At 40.6% G+C, this 22,802-nt stretch overlaps 1 protein-coding gene across 1 annotated transcript; it reads left to right on the forward strand.

The window, feature by feature from the left end:
• The first annotated feature begins 3,110 nt into the window (after positions 1-3,110).
• On the forward strand, positions 3,111-22,777 carry LOC105388672 (condensin complex subunit 3). Its single transcript, XM_048626575.1, has 29 exons — positions 3,111-3,425; positions 3,690-3,860; positions 4,384-4,509; positions 5,169-5,317; positions 5,597-5,756; positions 6,122-6,202; positions 8,400-8,500; positions 9,120-9,314; positions 9,772-9,932; positions 10,351-10,535; positions 12,536-12,709; positions 13,160-13,288; positions 13,607-13,720; positions 14,074-14,248; positions 14,551-14,633; positions 15,022-15,139; positions 15,702-15,787; positions 16,124-16,243; positions 16,921-17,088; positions 17,734-17,845; positions 18,218-18,286; positions 18,981-19,088; positions 19,463-19,651; positions 19,965-20,150; positions 20,504-20,725; positions 21,236-21,396; positions 21,689-21,814; positions 22,248-22,348; positions 22,666-22,777. Exons 1-29 carry the CDS (start codon positions 3,264-3,266, stop codon positions 22,730-22,732), a joined length of 3,999 nt encoding a protein of 1,332 aa, XP_048482532.1. The 5' UTR covers positions 3,111-3,263; the 3' UTR covers positions 22,733-22,777.
• The last annotated feature ends 25 nt before the right edge of the window (positions 22,778-22,802 follow it).

A 22,802-nucleotide genomic window follows, 5' to 3' on the forward strand; every position in this document is an offset into this window, starting at 1 on the left:
CAGCTGACACAAAAAGCACTTGTATTGTTATTTTTTGCAAATAAATTAGCTTTAAAGTGCGTTATTTATGTTAAAATAGTGTGACAACATGGATTTACCTATTATTACACCGCCGGCGGATAGTTTCAAAGAAAAAAATGTGCTGAAACTGCACTGAACTGATAATTATGAACAACAATATCAAGGTACGTTTATTGTTATTGTTTAGTTAATTTGTGAGATGAGAGCTTTGTAACATAGTCTTTTTGTTGACTCTTGTCTGGTCATGTTCATCCTAACCAGACATTATGAAGTTGCTATACTATATCCTATTTAACGACTTCGCTGAATAACGTTCAGTCAAGACGTTGGACGTTACAGTCAACCACTTGACGAGTTGTTCTTTAGTCATTCAACTGAGTAGCGTCATCAAATGAACGGGCTAGCGGTTCAATCAAACAGGAGATTAAACCAGATGCCTGCGACATATATATAAGTACCTACGCTAGTTTGAAAGTATTGTAAACCTCTTATTCTGGAATAAAGAATTATAACGAGGAACCTAATTTAATGTAATGTAATAAATTGCTTAATCAAATTTTACAAAAATTTCGACAATTTATGGATCTCTTTTCGCCTACCAACCCTCACTTCAGAGTAATCACAGCTGTAGGCAAAGACCTACCGCTGCCTACTCTACAACAACAAGATAAACGTGAGGTTGAGGTTGATACCTATATCAAGCTCCAAAGACTAAGGATTCATTCATTTATAAATATATAGCTTTTACCATCACGTTATCATTATCAGTTACAATACTTTTGCAATATTTGTAAGACTCAATAACAGCCAAGGGCGTACCCAGGATTTCAGCTAGGGAGGGGCAGCTCATACCTGTTTCTTGGCAGGAAAAATTACGTTTATTTTATCTTCTAGTTCCTTTCGAACCTGATACGAATGTGTGCTCGATTTAGTAAATTTTTTTAAGCGTTAAAGTTATTTCGCCTTTTCCAACTGAAACGCATCGTTTGTGCATAATGTTGTTAATGCCCTAAAAAATGTGCCTCATATTTAAAGTCAGTTTGCCTGTGACAGGCGACGAAAATGGCGGCACACATTGATCCTGAAAGCGGGCGAGTTAAGAAATTTATGTTATTTTGCAGATTTAGCTAATTTTCTTTACATATTTTATACTACATAGTCATTGAGTATCTCTCTCTTGAGGTCTCTAGCAGAACTAAAAAAAAAACAAAATTCATGGAGTAATTTCACGTCACGTTCACGATGAAAATTCATGCTAAGTGGTCAGTCTACCTACACCATAGACAATTTTAAAATAAATATGGCTGAGAGCGTTTTCGCCTCTTTACGAAAAGTAAATCATAAAAATTTAGTTTTGGGATTGTCTAGGTCCCAAAAAATATGAGAGTATTTTTTTTTCTAGAGCAATTATCAATCATATGTGACCTTCTTTAAGCAAGGGTCAAGTTGCCTATTGCATTAGGTATTATTTTATCATAATAATTGTACTTCTTGTACCATGAACCAGCAGTGACCAGCACTCAGGGTCCCAGACACGTGGAAGGCGTTCATGGGCCGAATTATTATGTAGGGACCCGTCTGACACGTTATGGTATGGGGTGCTAAATGGACTGGGTAACTGGGACTATGGAAGGACTATGGCTCCTCTGACCTATATATTTCACACACGGATAAAAACGCAGGGAGTGGCTCGTAGAACAGTAACTTTACTGAGTAACACATCCTTCTACGAGCATTTTTGCTCTAGTGAAACATCACTCAAGCTAGCCAAGCAAAAGGTGAGAGATACTGTTCCTCTTCAGTTTTCTGGATACCAAAATAAAGGCAAGCCAGAGATGAGGAACAGGGGTCCTCCCTCTGGAATCTGAAGGGTGGAGCCCTAATGGTGGTGTCCCTAATGCCCAACAGCTGGCCAGAAGCTGCCCTGCCCCTATATGATTATCATCATTATTATTATTTTCAATAGGTATATACAGGGTGTTGCAAAAAGGGTATACTAAGCCGAAACCTACATGTGCAGCATGGTATATCTAAGCCCGAAACTGAAATCATAATTTCAAAATTCGCGAAAACAAAAAGTCATTCTTCATAGTAAAAAGTCACGTCACCAACATAGGTAAAATGAGTTTATTTTTTCGCGAATTTTGAAATTCTGATTTCAGTTTCGGGCTAAGATATACCATGTTGCACATGTAGGTTTCGGCTTAGTATACCCTTTTTGCAACATCGTGTATATACCTAATAATAGAGACTGAAACTGAAGATTTGAGCTAATAATGTTTTCTTTTTATATTTCATCCCTTAAAGTTGTCATTTATGTGACGAAAGTCAAAACTATCTCATTAGAATAAAAAAATAAGTCAAAAAGCTAAGTTTAAAAAAAAAATATTTTTGTTTTTATGATATAGTTGCAATGATTGATTTAAGAAAGTGAGTAATTCATATTTTCTGTTTTTTTATTTCAGACAATTAAGTAGGTATCCTAAGTAAAATACCGCAATGCACAAACGTGTGTTAGTGGTGTTGAAACCCATATAGCACGAATGTGCTACCTACGACTTATCCGAAAAAACTGAAATTTTTAGGTTTTTTATTATTTTTCCCTAGCACTTTTAGGCATATAAGGCGATATTATGTAAAATATCTTAGGATCGAAAGGGCTAGGGGGGGGCAGCTGCCCCCCCCTGCCCCTACCTGGGTACGCCCATGATAACAGCAATAACAATAACAGCATTCGGAAACGGAAATAAGAAATAAAAAACTCAAAATAATAACTTCCAGTGTCTGGGTAAAGGTTGCCAGTGCAAAAAATTTATAATGAAATCATGACAGCACTCAACGTTTTATCCAACGTTGTGCAACAGGTTGGAGCTTTTCTGTCAAAATAGCAAAAATGGTGCCAGTGCTAAAAATTGCAAATATCAAGGCAGCATTCAACGTTTTACCAAACGTTGTGCAATTATTGTAGTTTTTCTATGAAAATAATCGGATTTTAAATCAACGTTTTTACAACAACTTTTACTTTGACAGTTTGACAGCCTCTAGTCTATGGCTTTTTTTTTTCATTCGACCATTCGTAATTTCAAAAAATAGCGGTCACCGCATTGTGATTGTTTACAATTTTGAACAAAAGTTAATTTAAATTGATATCATTGAAATAACACCAATTTTAGTGAGTGTGTATTGCGTTTTACTGACGCCAACTCTCTTACAGTGATAAGTTTTACTGGATTCTTGTAAAAATGCCTCCTAACGAAGCAGAGCCACCGCAATCTTCAGCTGAGAACCCTCTCGCCCCAAACCCAAGTAATAATGTGACGATGTTCCAAATATTCCAAAATGTTCAATATAATGTTGTACAGCACAAGAAGTATGTGAAAGAAATGACCAAATTGTATAAAAAGGTAAGTTTGTTTTCGTTTTCCCCTCAGTAAAGTTCTGATCCAGATTTTTCAAGTCTAAAAGAAGTTTTCAACGTTTAAATACCTACCATCGCATTTGGCTATAGGGTCATCTTATACCTACCCAAGATTTTTATTTACTTATTGGTTAAACCACAGTAATTTACACTTTTAAATAGAGTATGAATCCTATGTAAGCAATGACTAATAAATAACTATCACTAACACTAAGTACATATTATACCCTTCTTTATTATCTTCTATTAGATGGCAGAAACATCTTTCCGGGAAAGTTTCAAGAATGCCCTCTATTACCTGTTCACGTTCGGAGACACGAGCCCCAACGTCGACCGAGTGATACAGTTTGTGGCCACATTCTGCACCTCCCTGGATGATGAGGAAGAATTCCTCTTGTTTATTTTTGACATCATTTTTAATGTAAGTACCAAATTTTTTGTTTAACTGGTTCCGATAGGCTGATGATGGTATTACAGCTATCTTGGAAATACCAAGAAATGATGTGAGAAGCGGGAGGGAGTTATAGGGAGTCTATAGGGAGTTATCCTAAAGTTGATTTAAATCAAATTAACACTTATTACTTTAAATATTTAGCTAGAACAAAACCATTCTTTCTATGTTGGTAATAGAAGCACAGAATTAAGTAAGACATTCAGTTATTGTAATTTTAAGTTTATTTTAGGTATCTATTTTGCTGAGTTACAGAAAGGAACATTTAGCCAATGTCACCATCAAATCTATGTCTGCCTCTTTCTGTCCATATGCTGTCAAAGCAATGCATCAATACATTATAGTGCGCGCGGAACTAGCTGGCCTCCCTTAGGTATGTGAGCACCGGGAGGCGGGGGCGCGGCCAGCTAGTTCCGCATGCACTATAGCTTAAAGTTTTCTGCAACTCAGCATTTGGATATTATTATACTAACAAAGTGGTTACAATTTCCAGTGCCAGTGTGTGTCGGGGCAGTCGGTGCGGTACCGGGCGAGCCAGCTGCTGGCGGCGGTGCTCTCGGCGCTCGGGGATGACGCCTCGCTGGATGACGACCTGTGCGATAAACTGCTGGCTTCTCAGGTATGGGTCTTAAGCAATATATTTGATGTTCTATCATGAGATGGATGTGATTTTGTTGGTTCCTTTTGTACTTTTTTTTCTCGTGCGTTTTATATATTCCAGAACATAATTAGGATCACTCAGTAGTAGATCTGTAGCCAATTTGTTAGTATTTCCCTCTAACCTGTCTAGCAGGGCTTGGCGGCTAAGCAGGGTGCAAAATGCGCAAGAGAGAAAAAGAAGTCATATCATGAGTCATGTCCCATGCTAGGCCTGCTGAAAGTAACTGGAAAAAATCTGAAATGTCACATTCACACGCACACGCGCACGCACACGCACACGCACACGCACACACACACACACACACACGCCTTGTACTAATGTACTCCCTTGCGGGGTAGGCGGAGGTACATTGCTGCACCCACTTTTCGCCAGAGTGTTATGTTAGTCCCATGTAATAGGGGGCGGGCCTATTGCCATTTTACGGGCACATCGATGACCCGAGAACAAATATCTGTGTTTAAACAAATATCTGCCCCAGCCGGGAATCGAACCCGGGACCATCGGCTCAGTAGTCAGGGTTACTAACCACTACGCCATTCGGTCGTCTAGATTCATTTAACACATTCCCCAATTCCCCACCTAATATCAACAACATTAACACTCAATCTCCCCAACAGATGCAGCGTCTTCAAGACACTCGCGGCGCGGTGCGGTGCCGAGCGGCGCTGGCTCTCCAGCGGCTCCAGAACCCCATGGACCCTGATGATGAAGTGACTCGGGCGTACAGGTTCCACATGAGCTGTGACCCTAGTTCTTCTGTTAGACGGTGAGTGAGAGAGTGGATTGCAGCATAGTTACCTAATTTGACGAGTAGTTTTGTGATCATCAAGTTTTGCTGCGATATACGTAATTTTACGAAAAGTTTGTGAGTTGTGACGCTTCTTGTTAGATGTGTGGTCGAATTTCCTGCTAAAATGATTGATATTAATTGTGGAGTAATTAAAGTAAGATAAGTCTTTGGGTTATCACAATAAATTTCTTAAAGCAAAAAATAATTTTAAAAATGTACAAAGGTCTCCAACTCAGCATGTTTCTATGCCCGCAGCGCCGTAGTGATGTCGATAGCGAAGTGCGCTCGCAACGTGCCCTTCGTGTTAGAACGTCTCTGCGACGTGGACGAGGCGGTGCGTCGCGCCGCGCACCTGTACGTCGCCGCCGTCAACGTGACGCAGCTGCGCGTCAAACAGCGCGTGCTCACACTGAAGGTACCCCCGCTCAGCATGTGTGTATGTATTGAGCGGCCGTGCGAAGGCGAAACGAAATTACCACTACAAGGTTTAATCTGCCATTCTTTTCTAACGATGTTTTATGTTGTCGTTAAAGAATAAACTACATAACAGGTAAAGTATCTCTCACAAGCCACAAGTTTTCCTGTAGCCACTCAAATATGGCTAAGTAAATATTACATAATCGTTTTTCCTTTTGGTCTGCGTTGTTTTCAACACAGTCATTTTCAAACCCAGTTTTATAAAATTAAAAATAACACTGTCATTTCATATTTTATGCATAGGTAAGGTATATTTATAAGGTATTTTAACTGATGTACTTAATATAATTGTTAACCCTCCAGGTGGGCCTAACGGAGCGTTCACCGCGCGTGCGCCGCGTGGTGGAGGAGATCCTCATCCCGGGCTGGCTCAGCGCCTTCCAGGTACCATTAACTACCACATAATAATGTTAAGCCGGGTCCAGATGTGTATCATTTGCCCGATCCGATCACCGTATCCGTATCGTTGATGCGTATCATGATATGTGGACCGTTAATGATACGCGTATGATACGCGATCTCAATACGCCGTTATGATACGACCCGTCCCATGTCGTGTCGGTTTTTGTCCGATCATCAAAGGAATTATGACTTGTGAACAGATATAGAGCAAATCGGAGGCGTCCAAAACTTGACACAGCGCTTGATACAATACGCAGATACGGTACGGTGATAGGATCGGGCAAAGGATACATGTCTGTACCCGGCTTTAAGGTTCATCAACGACAATCATCAATCGATCTGTTAGTCAACAGAATGTATCTTGTTTATTCTACAATTTTACTGACTTATGCAATGTTATTGACTTAATAAGACACATCCATAGCGCGTAACGGACCTCTGACGAAAATTAAACCTTATACATTATGCTGCTGCATACACTTTAGAAGTTGCCTAACTGCAGTAGAGTATTCTTGCATGATGATGATGGTGATTATTAATAATTATTATTTAACAAAAAAAAACTTTAAGTTATTTGTAATGAGGCGAGCAATCAAGAACACGGTTGATGTGCGAATGGTCTTTATTATTAACCTTTCCTATGCCGAACGGCCGCGCACACATGTAACTGCCGTCTGCCGGCGCTTTTTGACAGTTGAGAGCGCCCGCGCGGGAATCACATTTATATGAATATTTGGGTATTATTGTTTGGTACTCAATAATGTATCGATTGTAATGTATCGTCAGATAGCTAATGAACGTGTTACAATGAATTTTATTGGTTATAATTGTTTTATTTGATTTCTATAGGTCATTGATTACAGATTTTTACTTGAAACTGCACCCATCACAGAAAAATACCTCTATTTCAATATAATTTTAGTTTCAAACCAGGTTTTTTTATACTTATTACTTGAAGAGATTATATAGCTATCAAGTGATATCAATAAAGTATAAACTCTAGAGGAAATAGATTCATAATTGATATTTTGAAAACTGACTATAATTTGCTTTATTTCAAAAGACTCCATTTTCTGTACATGTGCATGTGTGCGTGACAAGAGCTTGCGCCAGTGCGCCGTGTGACAGATCTGTCTCAAATCAAGGGTGTTCACTTTTGATGAAATAAAACAAGAACGATAATATTTTTATTATGTTTCGTATTTTAGCATACTAAATTATAAAAACATCAACGTAAGTTACTTACTGAATCATATTTATTTATTTGTTAACCTACTTTCAACAAATATAATACTATAAATTTATACATATATAAATACATACATTTATTTATATAAATAGGACAGGTGATCACCCTCTCAGACTCATCTACACGTCGATATCATTCTAAAGAGCCTAAACTTCACGTTCAATAGAGCGATGATTCTAAAAAATAAAACACGCTGTATAACAACCCAACGCACTTCGTGTACATACGTGTATGTGTGTGTGTGAATTTTGGATGCATCTCGATAAATATTGATTTTCTCTAATATTTGGCTATTTATTGAATAAACCGATATAAATATGTATTATCAATAAAACTATCTTTATAAATGAAATAAATTATTTTTTGATGTTTTTACATAACAGACTAGAAAACAGTTTACAAAGTTACGCACCCTTCAGGCAATAATCCGGTACAATTTTAGATCGATAAAAACTCGATTTTTTGTATTTTTTTATACTATTGATTTATCACTATACCTTCAAAATTGAATAAATAACAAGAAAACATAGTATTTATTTACCTTCTGACGTTTTTTCCATACGAAATCACTATTTTGTTACCAACAGTCACGAGTACAAGGACTGTTCAAGGTACTAAAATTTGAATTTCGCGCTACTAGTAAACAAGTGAAGTTTTTGACTCAATGAATGTTGTCGATGGTTGTTTCATTCATATAGAATAAATTACAGGTGATATCATACTCTATTTCATGGTAATTAATAACTAAAATCATAAAAATCGCGATGAAGTGCTCTTGGGACAGATCTGTCACTAGGCAGACAAGGGGGGTTGGGACAGATCTGGCACACGGCATTTTAGAGGTTAATATGAAGTACGTATTAGGTACCTATGTATGGAGGGAAGGTGTTGCCACACTACAATTTAATAACTACTAACCTGTGGTCCCAGGGCGACATGGTGCGTCTACTGAAGGCGATCCGACTGGACAACGGGCAAGACGCGAAAAACTCACAGGAGGTGGCCGGGAAACTGCTTGAGAGCCTCTTCAAGTAAGCTGTAACACCCTTATGCCTGAGATGGCTACTTTTACTTGATGAATTAGTAGCTTTCAGGCAATCAGTACGTACCATGTAAGGAGATAGTAGATAGATTTTAACAGTTGTAAAATTCTGCGATTGCGGTTGCTTAACGTTTAATAAAATATTCAAAGTTTCGGAGTAAGGATGCCAATCTACAGTACAGTTTCAGTACATATTATAAAGAGGAAAGATTTGTATTTTTTATGCTGAAAACAAAAAGCAAGTACTTTTGTCCAAAATTAATAATGCACATGCAGATCTTCACACCCGTATCATTAAATCGTAAGAGCCTTAAAAAAAGCACTTGCATTTTGCACCTTGTTCGAATGAAATAGGAGTCAATATGATGTGTCAGATAATCGAAAACAACCGATCTGTCAAAGATTTCTATGCGCATTATCAATTTTGGAGCACTGTACCTACATGACAACTATGCACAAATTGCCCACCACATTATTAGCCCACTGAAATGAAATTTGCCTTACCCCTCTTTACATAAAACAACGAAGCCTTATCACGGTCCTTCGAGCCGGACACGTCTTCAAGATTCAATGTTTTCCCACACCAAACTTATTCCCCCCTCCACCAGACGTCTCCCAATCTCGGAGCTGCTAGAATGGCTGCCCACAGACAAGACGCTCCGACTCATCCCGGCCGAGAAGCTCAACAAGGAGACGGCGTGGTACTGGCGCCATCTAGCGGAGCATCTGCTGAGGATTGATGATGAAGAGACGCTGGAGACCGTGGTGCCGGACTTGGTGGTGCTTACTGGATATATTAAGGCGTGAGTTGGGGTTGTTTTGTTTGGAATGATGTGGTGAAAGTAGTGGAGCTATAAAGGGTGTTGTGAAAGTGGTATAATGAGCTGAAAAGGGGTGGGGGGGCCTCAGGCAAAAGTGGTAGAACAAAATTTGTTCAAACAACAACAACAAACAACCTGTTGAATGTTTTTTTTTCGACTACTATCCATTATATCAGATCTATAATAATTCATTCAAGTAAGTTTGTAAACCTGTTTGGAACTACTCTCAGACAACGACAACTAACATCCTTCACCATAGCAAAATTCACGCCAATTCGCCGACGAGAAATAAGTTCATCGCCTTTTGCTTCGCTTTTGCGTAGCGAAGTAAAACTTACTTACTTCGTTGGCTCAGCCCAAACGGAGTCTTGGCCTCCGATACAAAAGATCCTAACTTCTCAAACAAATTGTTTCATTCTCTCCCTCTATCTCTTTCCAGCATAGTCGAGTCGCCATGCCCGTCCGAATCCGAAGACCCGGTGGGCTTCAGCACCCGCCAGCATGTACTGAGGGAGCTGGCGTGCCTACTCCGAGTTTACGACGCGCGCGACCAGGCCGGCCGCTCCGCGCTGCAGGAGCTGGTCACCGATGTGTTGACTGGTGAGGATATTTAGGTGATATAAGAGGGTGTTACAAAGTGTAGACATAAATGAGTAAGTAGTTTTGCAATAGCTGAATTTTGATGGTTAATAAGAGTCCGTAAACGGTCCACGGCTGACCTTGGGCCTTTTCCAAAGGGCCCCACATAAGTCTGTTTGCTTCTGTTTAGGTACAGATAATTAGTAGAATTTTATTCTTTTAATCATCAAACGATCTTCAACCATGGGAACCAGTAAGGAAATACTGTAACAGGTAACGGAGATACCTGGCTTCAGACGTAGGCACTATAGACAGACAATCTTTACCTACCAAAAAGCATTTAACACACCTGTAAAACTTATGGATGCCTTAAATGACTTGAGTATTGAGTATTTAACCTATCCGTAAAATTTAAAAATCTTTTGCTCACATTTTACAGGTGACTACGGCCCGCTAAACGACGACGTGATCCGAGCCTTCGTGGCTTCCCTCAACAACGTCGTGGGGTGTCCCACGACGCGGCTAGAAGCTGTGTGCGGCGTGCTGGCCGCGCTGCGGGAGCCCCCCGAGCCGGACGCGCCGCCGCCGCCGCCGCCCGCCACAAATACGGTCGACGCTTTGCAGGTGCGAACAAAATTTCATCAAAATCCGTTCAGTAGTTTTCCTCTACAAAAAACTATTAAAACTTAAATAAACTAAAGTTCCCGCTGCATGCATCCGCTATCGACGTAAATAAGCGTCTCAATATCGATTCGTGATAAATACTGCGCACTATATCTCTCTTTGAGATACCTGCCGCCCCCAGCGACGAATACGGTGGATGCTCTGCAGGTGCCAAATCATCTGAATCCGTTCCGTAGTTATCCTATACAAACATCCACCCATCCATCGATCGCGAATTTCCAAAAATGGTAATAGAACATAAGATGCTCTGTTTATGTTGCACGGCATCGTTATCGAGAGTCACTATTTCGCGATTCGTGATTAATACGGCGCGTTATCGACGTCGATAAAGAACACATGTCGAATGGCCGCCTGAGTCACCCTCTCTCGGGTGGCACCGTAGTGGGGTGTCCCACACCGCGGCCGGTATAGTTTTGGTCTCGAAATATTCATGGAAATCCAGGGAAGGTTTAAAAGGTACAATGGAACATAAAAGAGTAGAGAATAATTGAGGGCGTTGCAATCTAAGAAAGTGGCCACACTATTATAGTATAGAAAACGGACAAAAGTATCACGATACTTTAGCAGAAAAAATCAAAACGAGAAATGTTTCAAATATTTACTAATTATAAAATGCGACTTTTTGGGGAGGTTTATGTTAAGAGAAGAAATTAGTAGGGGAGAGGGGGGCAGTCTTGAATGAATTTCATCAAATCAACTGTAACTTTTATTTCATTGTGTATTTCATAATGTTTTTTTGCACTGAAACATGTGTTGGTTATCCCATTATGTAATTACTATAGGAGAAAAGTGATAGTATCACACATCGATATTTTATTACAGTTTTTTCTTGCTCAGGAAAAAGTTCAAATGTGCCCCGGCAATTCTTCTAAAACTGTGTTTACCGATTTTCCTGCAACAAATTATTTAATTGGTCAGAAAAGCAGTGACTTGCAAATTATTATGTCTGGAGAATTTATACCGACTCTTACACTGAGTTGCAGAAAGGATCTTTAAGTTAATGTCGGCATTAAATGTATTGTTGCCTTGCTTTGACAGTATACGGACAGAAAGAGACAGACATTAGCTTAAAGTTCCTTGCTGCAACTCGGCATTACATATTCTTACACATATTTTTACAATAGGTACTCTACACGGAGAGACCGACACACATAGACACCTACAGCTGTAAAACTTATCGATACCCTTTTTGAGTCGGGGGTTAGTAAAAAAGTATCTAGACCTGATGTTTTGACAACATTAGCATCCAGACCCTGATGTCATGTAACGTTTGACACTAGTATTTTCTAACCTCTATAAGAATAACAAATACACATTGAAAGGCATTCTATTACATCAAAATAGTACTTTTTTACAAGAAATATAAGCAATGTATGTTAATGGTTAGAAATTAAGTACCTACTCACCAGTATAAAACGCTGCTCTTTCATAAACATCGTATATATTGACTAATACTTCTCCAGCCTCATTCTCCGCCAAACATCGTAGGTAAACGCTGTAAATCATCTGTCTAGCTTCGCTGCGAATGGTTTTATTCATTTTCACTTCGTGAACAAACTCAACAATCCACAAAACTCCAAAATTAAGCAAAATTCGATTTGTTTATTATATATTATTACAGGAACAGGGCGAGTTTGACATTCAAACCATAGAAACAGACCACAAATCACAAGTTTTTTTTTATTGCCAGGTTTAAATCTGTTTAGTTCCAAAAACATTAATCTCTACTCTTTAGTGTTCAGCTGTAAGAAGGGTAGGGTAGAGAACGAAAGGGTAGTGTAGAGTAAGAGGCGGTATGAAGTTCGCTGGGCCACTAGTTATCTATAAATATTAATAAACTTTTATATATGTGGGGACATCTCACACACGGCCATTCGACCCCAAGCTAGGCAGAACCTGTGTTATGGGTGTCGGGTAATAAACTAATTACTTATTTACAGCGCGCCCGCCTTCGAGTCTCTCTAAACGTGGCGATGGAAGCCGAAGAGGAGGCGGTTCGAGAGCAGAACTACGCATTGGCGGAGGAGTGCAAGGCCAAGGTCAAGGACATCAAGAGGAAACTGGAGGAGATGAACATGCAGGCGCCGCCGCCTCCGCCGCCTGTGGTTGTGCCGGTAAGTTTGAATGTAAATACACTCACGAGAAATGAAAAACAAATGAAATGAAATGAAAATGAAAAATGAAATATAATAAATCAAGAATAAAATTGGACTTCCATGACGAAGGCCGAGGGCTGTGGGTTGTAGTAATGGCACTCCTTGGGAGAGGTCCATCTTCAGCAGTCATGTATGTTCTTTGCCGAATAGATTAATACCGAGGAATATAATTATAGCCTGATAAAAATAATATCTGGGGTCACTTTAAAATTGAAATAATGATTTAGGCAATGAAAACAAACAATTTCATTTCCTTTGGTAAATCTTATCTCACTATTGAGAAGTGTTCCCTTAGCGAAACAATTTGATAGTGAGACGTGTAAAACTGACTCTTAAATTATTGAAAGTAAGGTATTTACAGGTGTAATTTAATACTCCTGACTTGCTAAACCGACATTTACGTTGCAGACAATAAGAGAAAAGATATCGGACGCGGCGACGCTCAACAAGTGCCTCGTGATACTGAACTGCTCGCTCGACACCCCCCATCTGACAGAGATCACGCCCATGATGCAGATGATCTTTAACGATTTAGAGGTAAATCCGGGTCCAGATATGTAGCATTTGCGCGATCCTATCAGCTTATTCGATCACCGTACCGTATCAGCGTATTGTATCAAGCGCCGCCGCCGTATCAAATTGTGGCCGTCTGCGATCCGTATCCGTATCTTCACCTTAGTCATGATAACCTTTGACGAAAACCGACACGACATGGGACGGGCCGAATAATACGGCGTGTCCAGATCGCAATCATGATTGCAAATGTGAACGGTAAATCAAGACAAAACAGACGAAAGAAATGTACACAACGTAACAATTTAGATTTTGAAAATTTTGTACTTGTGTGTTTTTCAGGTTGAGATATTTCAAAATCCGGACATTCTCGAGAACGCTCTGGAAACAGTCGCTTTGTACGGAATGTTGGACAAAAACTTTGCCAAAGAAAACAAAGCTTTCTTCTTTGCTAACGTAAGTATTTATTATAAAAAATTATTTATTTTCTATTTCCGATGAAGACTGTCTAATAGCGTACAACATTTGACCTCTTAGACCTAATGTACATAAGAAATGTGCAGAAATTGATATTGAGGAAGGTCGAAGACGATGACGTTTAGTTCGTTGGGAGAGGGCTATATCAATCAGAGAACCATTAACCAATAAACAACCTGATTATGTACCTAAAAAAATTATTGCCTACGGCCTATTTGCGTTCTAGACAACGACCATTTCTTTTATTCTGTGATCTATAAGAAGATACTCTTAGCATTGTTATCAGTGTTTTAATCAAATGTTTCTATATCTTTTACAATCTCCAATTCCAGCTAATAGACACATCCAACGAGCAAATAGTCACCAAAGTCCTCCGCTGTCTAGTCGACTTACTCTGTGTGCACGGAGCGAAGGTGTTCGAGGACGATGACGTCACGCGGAGTGACAGCCTGTCGGGGAAGGAGACGAGAAGGAAGAGGGTCACCTACGACATAGTGGAGGAGGACGGTGAGTGCGAGCGAGATACAGAGATGTTTGAAGTTAGTTTTGTTTTTTCTTCGAACGTAAGACGTTTTTTTGATGATACGTTACCGGCAGGGGCGCTGATGTCTTACAAATTACGATGAACGGCTGTGATTGTGATTCGGCCACTGTTCTTGATTTGTATTTGGAATGGAGTGTATTACCACATTTACCACTTGATCTAACCATGTCAGAGAACTTTGCAGTACTTATCTGAATTTGCCATTTGCCATACATATTTGAGGAAATACGGACTAAAAATCTAAAACGTATTTTTTTCTTCACAGGTAGTCTCTCGGAATCTGCCATATCCCTGTCACAGAATCATAGCACCGTCATAGAATTGCTGCTGAAGATATTGGAAAGCGCTGTAAGCATATCACCTATGTTACACATATTAAGAGCTATTCAGAAGGCTTATCACGGGGCACAAGCTTACGTCTAGACGTGACAAAAGTTTTCCGTCGCAATCGCTCTCGAAGTCTTGCGATGTGAGTGAGCGCGACGCAATACTTTTGTCTCGTCTAGGCGTGTGCGTCATGCGGCGTGCTAGACCTTCTGAAACAAATTAAAACATATACAGATTTCACAATCATAAAATACAAATTTTGATGGTCTCTGTAAATTTTTTCACACAGACAGGCTCAAAGAGATCATATTTTATCACGTAGCAATAACAACCTTTATTCATTGCCACAAGTTTATTGTCGCTCCTATTTACATAGCCCTTTTGTTCAACATTACTCCTCAAATTCCAGTGCAGTGAGTACCGTCTGATCATAGCGGAGGGCCTCTGTCGCCTGCTGCACCTCGGACACCTAGAGTCGCCCACCATACTGACACGCCTGCTTCTGTTGTGGTTTAACCCCGCTACAGGTAAGTTTTATCGCTTTCTTCAAAAGTTGGATTCAGAAAGATTCAGGTACGGTCAGCTGCATAAGTAGCTATACACTTTTGTACCATGCCAAACTGACTACATAACAAACCCTCAATGTTTGAATAGGCAGTTTGTGAGTTTGACAAGGTACAAAAGTGTACAGCTACTTATACAGCTGACTGTACAACTTATCTTTTTTTCGTAACGGTGACAGTGACAAAATCTCGAGTTGCTCTAGGATTGGTCACCGTGGTGAAAGTATTAGTCAGTAATAGCGTCAGTCGCTGACAGTTCAGAGTGCGCTGGGTGTATAAAGAACAGTTGATACGTCACTCGAGAAGGCTCCTTTCGTGCACTTATGTCATGCCTGTTTAGTAATATTTTTATAATTAAAAACGTAAAAGCAGCCTTTGGTACACCGGTTAAAGCGCCAAAGGTTAAATTTTCCGTAAATGTTGTAACCGTTAAACAATCTAATAGTTTATGTATAAACGTACCGCTGCTTATTCCGCTTCTGTACTAGGGTCACTTTATATTAATCCAACTTTTTTGTTATTTCAGTTGAAGAAGACATGCTGCGACAAACGATCGGTGTGTTCTTCCAATCATTTGCATCCACTGTCGAGGGAGCCCAAGAACAAATACAGGTATGATAAGGGCCAAAACACTCTGCAGAAAAGTGTAAAAAAATACGTAAAAGGTTGTAATAAACTTTGTTTATATATTTAAAAAAAAATAGATTTCTCCATAATGCTCATGCAGTACAATACAATTTAATCATATTTATTTGCACCAAAACAAAAATACAAAAATGAAAACAGTAGAGAACATTATTGGCAGCATTATTGTTTATAGCAAACTCTGCCAGACAACCTTTGAATGGAAGAGATAGCTATAAACAATGTGACCTGTAATGTAATTCCGTATTTTGAAATAGTATTGGCGATCTTGATATCGGTATCTAATTGGTATTGGTGTTCCAGAAAGCCACAATCCCCACATTACGTGCGCTGGCGAACGCTCCGTCCAGCTCGCCGCTCGCCGAGATCGACCAGGAGGCCGTCATACGGTTCATTGTGTCGCTCACCAAGATCAACCACGAGGTACACTAGCTTCTTCATCATCAGCCTGTAACTGGACACAGGCCTAAAGTAGTTTTTTAATCTCAGATATTAAATTGACAGATTCTGAAAGGTTCATCAACAATCGATTATCCCGCGATTAAGTCACGTATCGTTCTATTGGCGGGACATCATCATCATCAGCCAATAATTATCCACTACTGGACATAGGCATCTTCCAAGGAGCGCCACAACAGTCGGACCTCGGCCGTCCTCATCCAGCCACTACCGGCTACCCAGTCGCTTCTTCATCATCAGCCTATAACCTGACACAGCCCTGACACATAGAATACCACAACACTCTGCCCTCGGAAAAGTGCCAATGCGCTGTAATGTTCGTGTTCTTCATAGCGAGTCGGTGACCAATATTAGACTATATAGGGCATAGGTTTTTCGCCGTGGTGAAAATATGTCCATTCAAATATATTATACTCGAAACTTTGTCGGTCACGTGATTTTTACTACTTACGGAGAACGTTTTTTTTGTACGAATTTTTAATCTTGTAGATCAAACGTTGTTCAGAATTACTCCCTTTTAGCTTAGTATTCCCTTTTTGCAACACTATACTGCGGAAACATGTTTTGCCTATTTCTACTAGATTTCAACTCTGTCAAATCCCAGCACTAAAGACTAAACAACACTATCACCCCATCCCCAGCTAACAGACAGCGGCGGCTGCCTCGCCATGTCGCTGTGCAGCCACCTGGTGCAGCGACCGACGGCGCCCGAGAGCGCACTGGTCTGCCGCACGCTGTCGCTGCTGTCGCCGCCGCGCGACGCCACCGTCGCCGGCGACCTGGCGCGACTGCTGCGCGCGCTGTGCGAGGTATGTGTGATAGATCTGCCGCCCGCTGTCGCTGCTGTCGCCGGCGACCTGGCGCGACTGCTGCGCGCGCTGTGCGAGGTATGTGTGATAGATCTGCCGCCCGCTGTCGCTGCTGTCGCCGGCGACCTGGCGCGACTGCTGCGCGCGCTGTGCGAGGTATGTGTGATATAATTACCATTGTAAATATGGTAACAGACTATTTTGTAATTTATCTAGTATACTTCGATACGCTCCACAAAGTTGATTGAGACTTGTCTGAAATTTGATTCGAAAGAGGAGCGATGATTCATTCTCATATATCAAGCCCGTTATATAAACACATAACACTTAACTGTTATAATAAAACATAACATTATCAAAGTTATCTTGAAGAGACCGCAATTTTTGTACATAATGTGTTAGTATGTAAGATATGTAACATCTGTTTTTATTTGTTAACGAATATGGAATATTCTATCTATCCATCAATTACCCCCCCTTCCCACTATGTCATCTGTCAGGCCGATTATTATCGGATGTGCATTTTATATGTTAATCGGTGTGAACAGCTTCATATAAAATGTTCTGCCACTACGACACACGATAAAAAATCGTCCCGACATACGACATAGTGGGAACAAGTTCTGATCTCTTGTCTCGTTCTAGAAAATGCCAGACAAGCAGTCGGCGCGTAACCTGACGCGCTACCTGGGCGCGCTGGAGGCGTCGGAGCGGGCCAGCATGAACAAGATGTCGCAGACAGGGTTCTCCAACACCGGTTAGCATGGCCACAGTAACATTCTGAGCTCTGAGTGCGAGTTCTTACCGCTAGGTGGCGACTCTCCCGCGCCATACCACTTTTAGTCGCCGCTTCTCAAACGATGTAAAGCTTAGTAGCCGCTGCTTAGATTCCGACAAACAAATACGTTATATATATAAATAACCAATAATTATAAACTAAACAGAGCCTGATAGATACATATTAAGACCCAAGACCCGAATACAAGTATGTCCCCGGTCGGAAATCAAACCTGTGACCTATATCTTAGCAGTCACAGATTCACTATAAAATATGTATATATTTTCATGTACTATCTATCAGGTGTGACCGGTTCATATCGTGTTTTTATGAATCTTTTATGTGTTTCAGGTGTCACCGAAGGAACATTAGCGGGCGAAGACACTCTTCTGCAAATTGGCCGAGCCACGACGTCTTTACGTAAGTTTTTCTAAATAAAAGAAATGCATTCCGGAAACAGAAAATCCAAGCTGAGACCGAATTTTATTATGTTCTATTCTATTCTCTGTGGGGGTGTAAGTACCTGCACCTGGCTCTCTCGAGTGGAACCTTTGTGCATATCCCCAAGGTCTAAACTGCCTTCCTAAGTTTGGACCATTTCCCACCACGCTGGTCCACTGCGGGTTGGTGGGTTCACATATCTAGATGTGCTAAATCTAGATATGCAGGTTTCCTCACGATGTTTTCCTTCACCGTAAGAGCGATGGTATACATTGTACTTAAGTTAAAAGAACTCATTGGTACATGTCAGCGCCGGGATTCGAACCCGCATCTCTTGCGTGAGAAGCGGACGCTCACCCGACTGAGCTACCACCGCTCTTTTTTTTATTATGTTATTTTCAGATATAAATACGTAGGTAATGTAGGTATGCTTGCCTTGGAGCAGTGTAAATGCTTTTTATCACAGAATTCTCAACTAAAGGGGAAACTATAACTTCACTAGTGAATATAATCGGAAAACGATAGCTTTCCTATAAAAGTCTAAGCAGACAGTCTTATGACAATCATAAATTAAATCTCCACATAAGTAAACACGGTATATTTTACTAAGTGGTCGTTTGCCGATCATATTTAAACCCTACACCAAAATAAACCCATTATATTCGCCCTTCAGCCCAGCCGATCGCGCGCAGCACGCACGTGGTCATCAACGAGACAGTGGAGGAGGAAGTGGAGATTGATGAGACGTCGCCCGTTGAAGCCATCTCTAGGATATCTGAAGGTATGGCAACTATACAGGGTGCTCTTAGCGTATCGGTGACAAACACAAGCAAGTCTACGGTTTGCCACCGTCATGAAAGGATTAGGCTGTCTTTCGGCTTGAGTAAGCAATTTTAAGTAAACATTTTTTTAACATCCTGTATAAAGTACAGTTTAGGGTCAGCACATATTATATAACCGTAGCGTAAAGGGATCGCCTCTTCTTCTGTCAACCAGTAGAATGCGAGATGTCAGGGTGTTGCATACATGGTATTGGCACTTACATTCTGAACAAATTTTGTTCGCGAGTTGGATTATTAACTCGCGAACAAAAGTTTCACACTCGTCAATATCTTGCAGTTGAGATAGTTACATAAGTTACATATGTATTTACAGAACCACAAAGACTGTCCATTGATAAGGAAGCGAAGAGCCCAGCGTCTCAACCAAGGACCTCGACGGGGTCAGAGAAAAGTCGACCTTCCGATCACGGGGATACGGAGCAAGATTCAGCGAAGGAATTCAAAGGCAATGAGTCAGATAGCAGTGGAGTGTCACCTGTGAAGAAAGCTAAAGGAGGAAAGGGTAAGGATTAATAAGATAAAGTCTGTTTTAACCTTAGATACTAAATTGACAGATTCTTTACGGTTTGACAGATTCGATCAACAGTCGATTGTCCCGCCAATAGAACGATTCGTCACTGAATCACAGGACAATCGACTGTTGATGAACCGTTCAGAATCTGTCAATTTAGTATCTGAGATTAAAAAAACAGACTTTAGATATATTGAATGTATTCTTCGATTTTTGTTATTTTGAATTGGCATATTTTCTGCTGTTCTTAGTTAAGTATATCTATGTTTATATTAATTTTAAATTAAACTTTTACACCTTTCAGGAAAGAAAAAGAAGTTATCAATCACAAGAAAAGACTCTGATCCCGCTAAAGCGAAAGCGGCTAAGGGCAAAGGCAAAGGTGCGAAAGAGAAGACATCAGAACAGAAAGAGACAGAGGGTAGTGACAACTCGGGGGGCGGAGTCAAGAGGAGCCGCTCTCAGCGCTCATTGGTCGATGTGGATAGAGGTGAGATGATATCAGCTCTTATTGTATATTTTCATTAGCCAATATTTTTTTATACACTTATTTAATGCTATCGGCTTCAATGCCATCATTATAGATATTTCTACTAAACAGACGTTTTCTAGACGCTAAAACTGTCTGTCCTATCATAATTAAAATCAAATCTGCTGCTAATAGGGATCTCCGAAATTATAACACAAACCTCGGCCTTCCTCATCATCATTATCCCAGCCTTGTCATCATCATCATCATAGGTATGGGCCTCCTTTTGTGTACGCCAATCATTTTCGGTCATGTGCCGCTCTTGCTGATATCATCCGACCAATATGTATACAATAAAAAAATATTCTCCACAGCAAAAAGCAACAAATCCAAGCCAGACGCCACCAAACCTGCCAAACCGTCGCCTCCTGAATCTCCCAAGTTGGACCTCGATGTCTCGAACATCACCGTCCGGCGCTCCACTAGGGGTCTCGCGTCAAGCTCCAGCACCGAGTCTACTGGGTCCAGCGAGACGGAGAAGGGGAGAGGGAAGACGAAGAAGGGGGAGGGGAAGAAGGGTGCGGGGAAAAGTGCGGGTAAGTGTGTGCTCTTTGAATTTAGGTGATTTAAGGTGACATTATCAACCGATTCGAATATTATTGAGTGAGTCGTTATGGCGTAGCGAATAAGGTCGTCCTGTCACTCGTTTCAAAGAAGTCGTGAAGAAACCAGCACAATATTTATTATCTAGATTTCTAGATGAAATTTAGCACATCTAGACCCATCAAACAGCAGTGGATCTGCTTTGTTGATAATGTTCCATGTTATTATATTCTGGTGGTTTTATAGTATATTTACTGCATACATAACATTTGATGCTTTACTAAAGTCTTGTCACAGCTACTTATCTCGTTCTTCCAAAGCCACGGCATTGAGGACCAAGCGTCATATACTTCTGTCATAACCTATCCCATGCTACGATTCCATTTTATGTTTTATTTTTATATAGTCTAATTTGCGTCCCACTGCTGGGTAAGGCCTCTTTATGTTTGGTCCCACGATATAATATATGTTTTATATATTATAAAAAAAATAATCTTTCACAGCCCCGAAACCCTCCACCCGCATAACCCGCAAATCTCTCGAGAGACAGAAGTCAACAACCCCGGCGGCCAGCCCGCGCAGCACGCGTAGCTCACAGGCCTCGCTATTCGAAGACTCGGCCGACGAGACTGAGCTGCACACTATTGTGTACGACCAGGGGCTGGTGAGTACTATTGCAGTCATATTATTATTTAGAAGAATCCATAAAGTATATACCTCCCATCGGCTATTCTGAAAGCAGTTGCATTCTGAAAGAAGGCTGGCTATAAAATGCGTAGAGATGGTGTTTCATGCCTCATGAATTGCCACGCGCCTGGCCGCCATTTTGTTGGCAGCCATTGTGTCTCGCAATATTAAACACTCTGGAACTGGCATCCATGCTGTCCAATGGGTTTGTTTATGACATGGCGATGTCCATCGGTTCCATCAGGGCCTATAGTCATGTAGTATATTAGGAAGAGAGACAGAAGTCAACAACACCGACGGCCAGCCCGCGCAGCACGCGTAGTTCACAGGCCTCGCTGTTCGAAGACTCGGCCGACGAGACCGAGCTGCACACTATTGTGTACGACCAGGGGCTGGTGAGTACTATTGCAGTCATATTATTTAGAATAGTCCATATAGGTATACCTCCCATCGGCTATTCTGAAAGCAGCTGCATTCTGAAAGGAGACTGGCAGTAAAATGCGTAGAGACGTTGTTTTATGCCTTAAGAATTTCCACCGCACCTGGCCGCCATTTTGTTAGCGTTAACGTAAGTTATGTTAAGGCTTTGTCAAACAAGACGCGTTACTAGCGATGAAACAGATCGCCAGCACTAGCAGTACGCAACGCAACCCACCCAACAGTTGCCACAACGCCCCTTTCCCTGTCATCGGCCTTCTTACCTTAGGGTCGTTGGGCTGAATCCTATACTATGTTGGGTGTTAGAGTGTTCGTGGCCTCTAGTCCATCTCAAATTCTAATGTACCTCAATTTCTATGCATGGTATATTATTCATGTGTTCGTTTCCAGGCACAATCGCTACTGGATGACTCGAGCGAGTTGGCCGATAGCAAGAACATGTCCAAGACTGGCAACGTCACCATCCCCGAGACTCCAGACGGCAGTGAAGAGTGAGTATTTTTATACTTTTAACAAAACAAATGAGTGTTATAAATTAGCGTTAGTATTAAAATTTGTCTGTTGATGCAACTATTGAAATGTTTTTTTACAGTTAGGGTAGACTTTATCTAGACTCTAGAGTATTCTTCATCAACATCATCATCAGCCAATGTAGAGTGTTCTTATAAAATAGGTTATATTATAAAAAACGGCCCATGAAGCAGATTCTCGCCCACACTCTTTTGACAACAAAGTTTATAGCATAAAAACAATAACAATGTTAGGGGAACTAAATTGAAATCTAACTATTTTTTTTTATTACTTACAGGTCGGAATCAGACGAAGAAATTATAACAGTTAAAGGGAAAGGAAAAGGTAACACGAAAAGGAAATAGTTAAGAGTACCTACCTACCTCCTGAGCTAGTATACAAAATGAATTTGTTAATTGTATGTAAGTTTTTGAA

The sequence above is a fragment of the Plutella xylostella genome, chromosome 16 (genome assembly GCF_932276165.1).
Source record: "Plutella xylostella chromosome 16, ilPluXylo3.1, whole genome shotgun sequence".
Lineage (NCBI taxonomy): Eukaryota > Metazoa > Arthropoda > Insecta > Lepidoptera > Plutellidae > Plutella > Plutella xylostella.

What these genes read in the sequence shown, in the direction of transcription:
- LOC105388672 (XM_048626575.1), top strand. Translation starts at nt 3,264, where the DNA reads ATGCCTCCTAACGAAGCAGAGCCACCGCAATCTTCAGCTGAGAACCCT. An exon ending in ATAAACTGCTGGCTTCTCAG is followed by an intron (nt 4,510 to 5,168) that starts GTATGGGTCTTA and finishes TCTCCCCAACAG; the next exon opens with ATGCAGCGTCTTCAAGACAC. An exon ending in TGAAGATATTGGAAAGCGCT is followed by an intron (nt 14,634 to 15,021) that starts GTAAGCATATCA and finishes CTCAAATTCCAG; the next exon opens with TGCAGTGAGTACCGTCTGAT.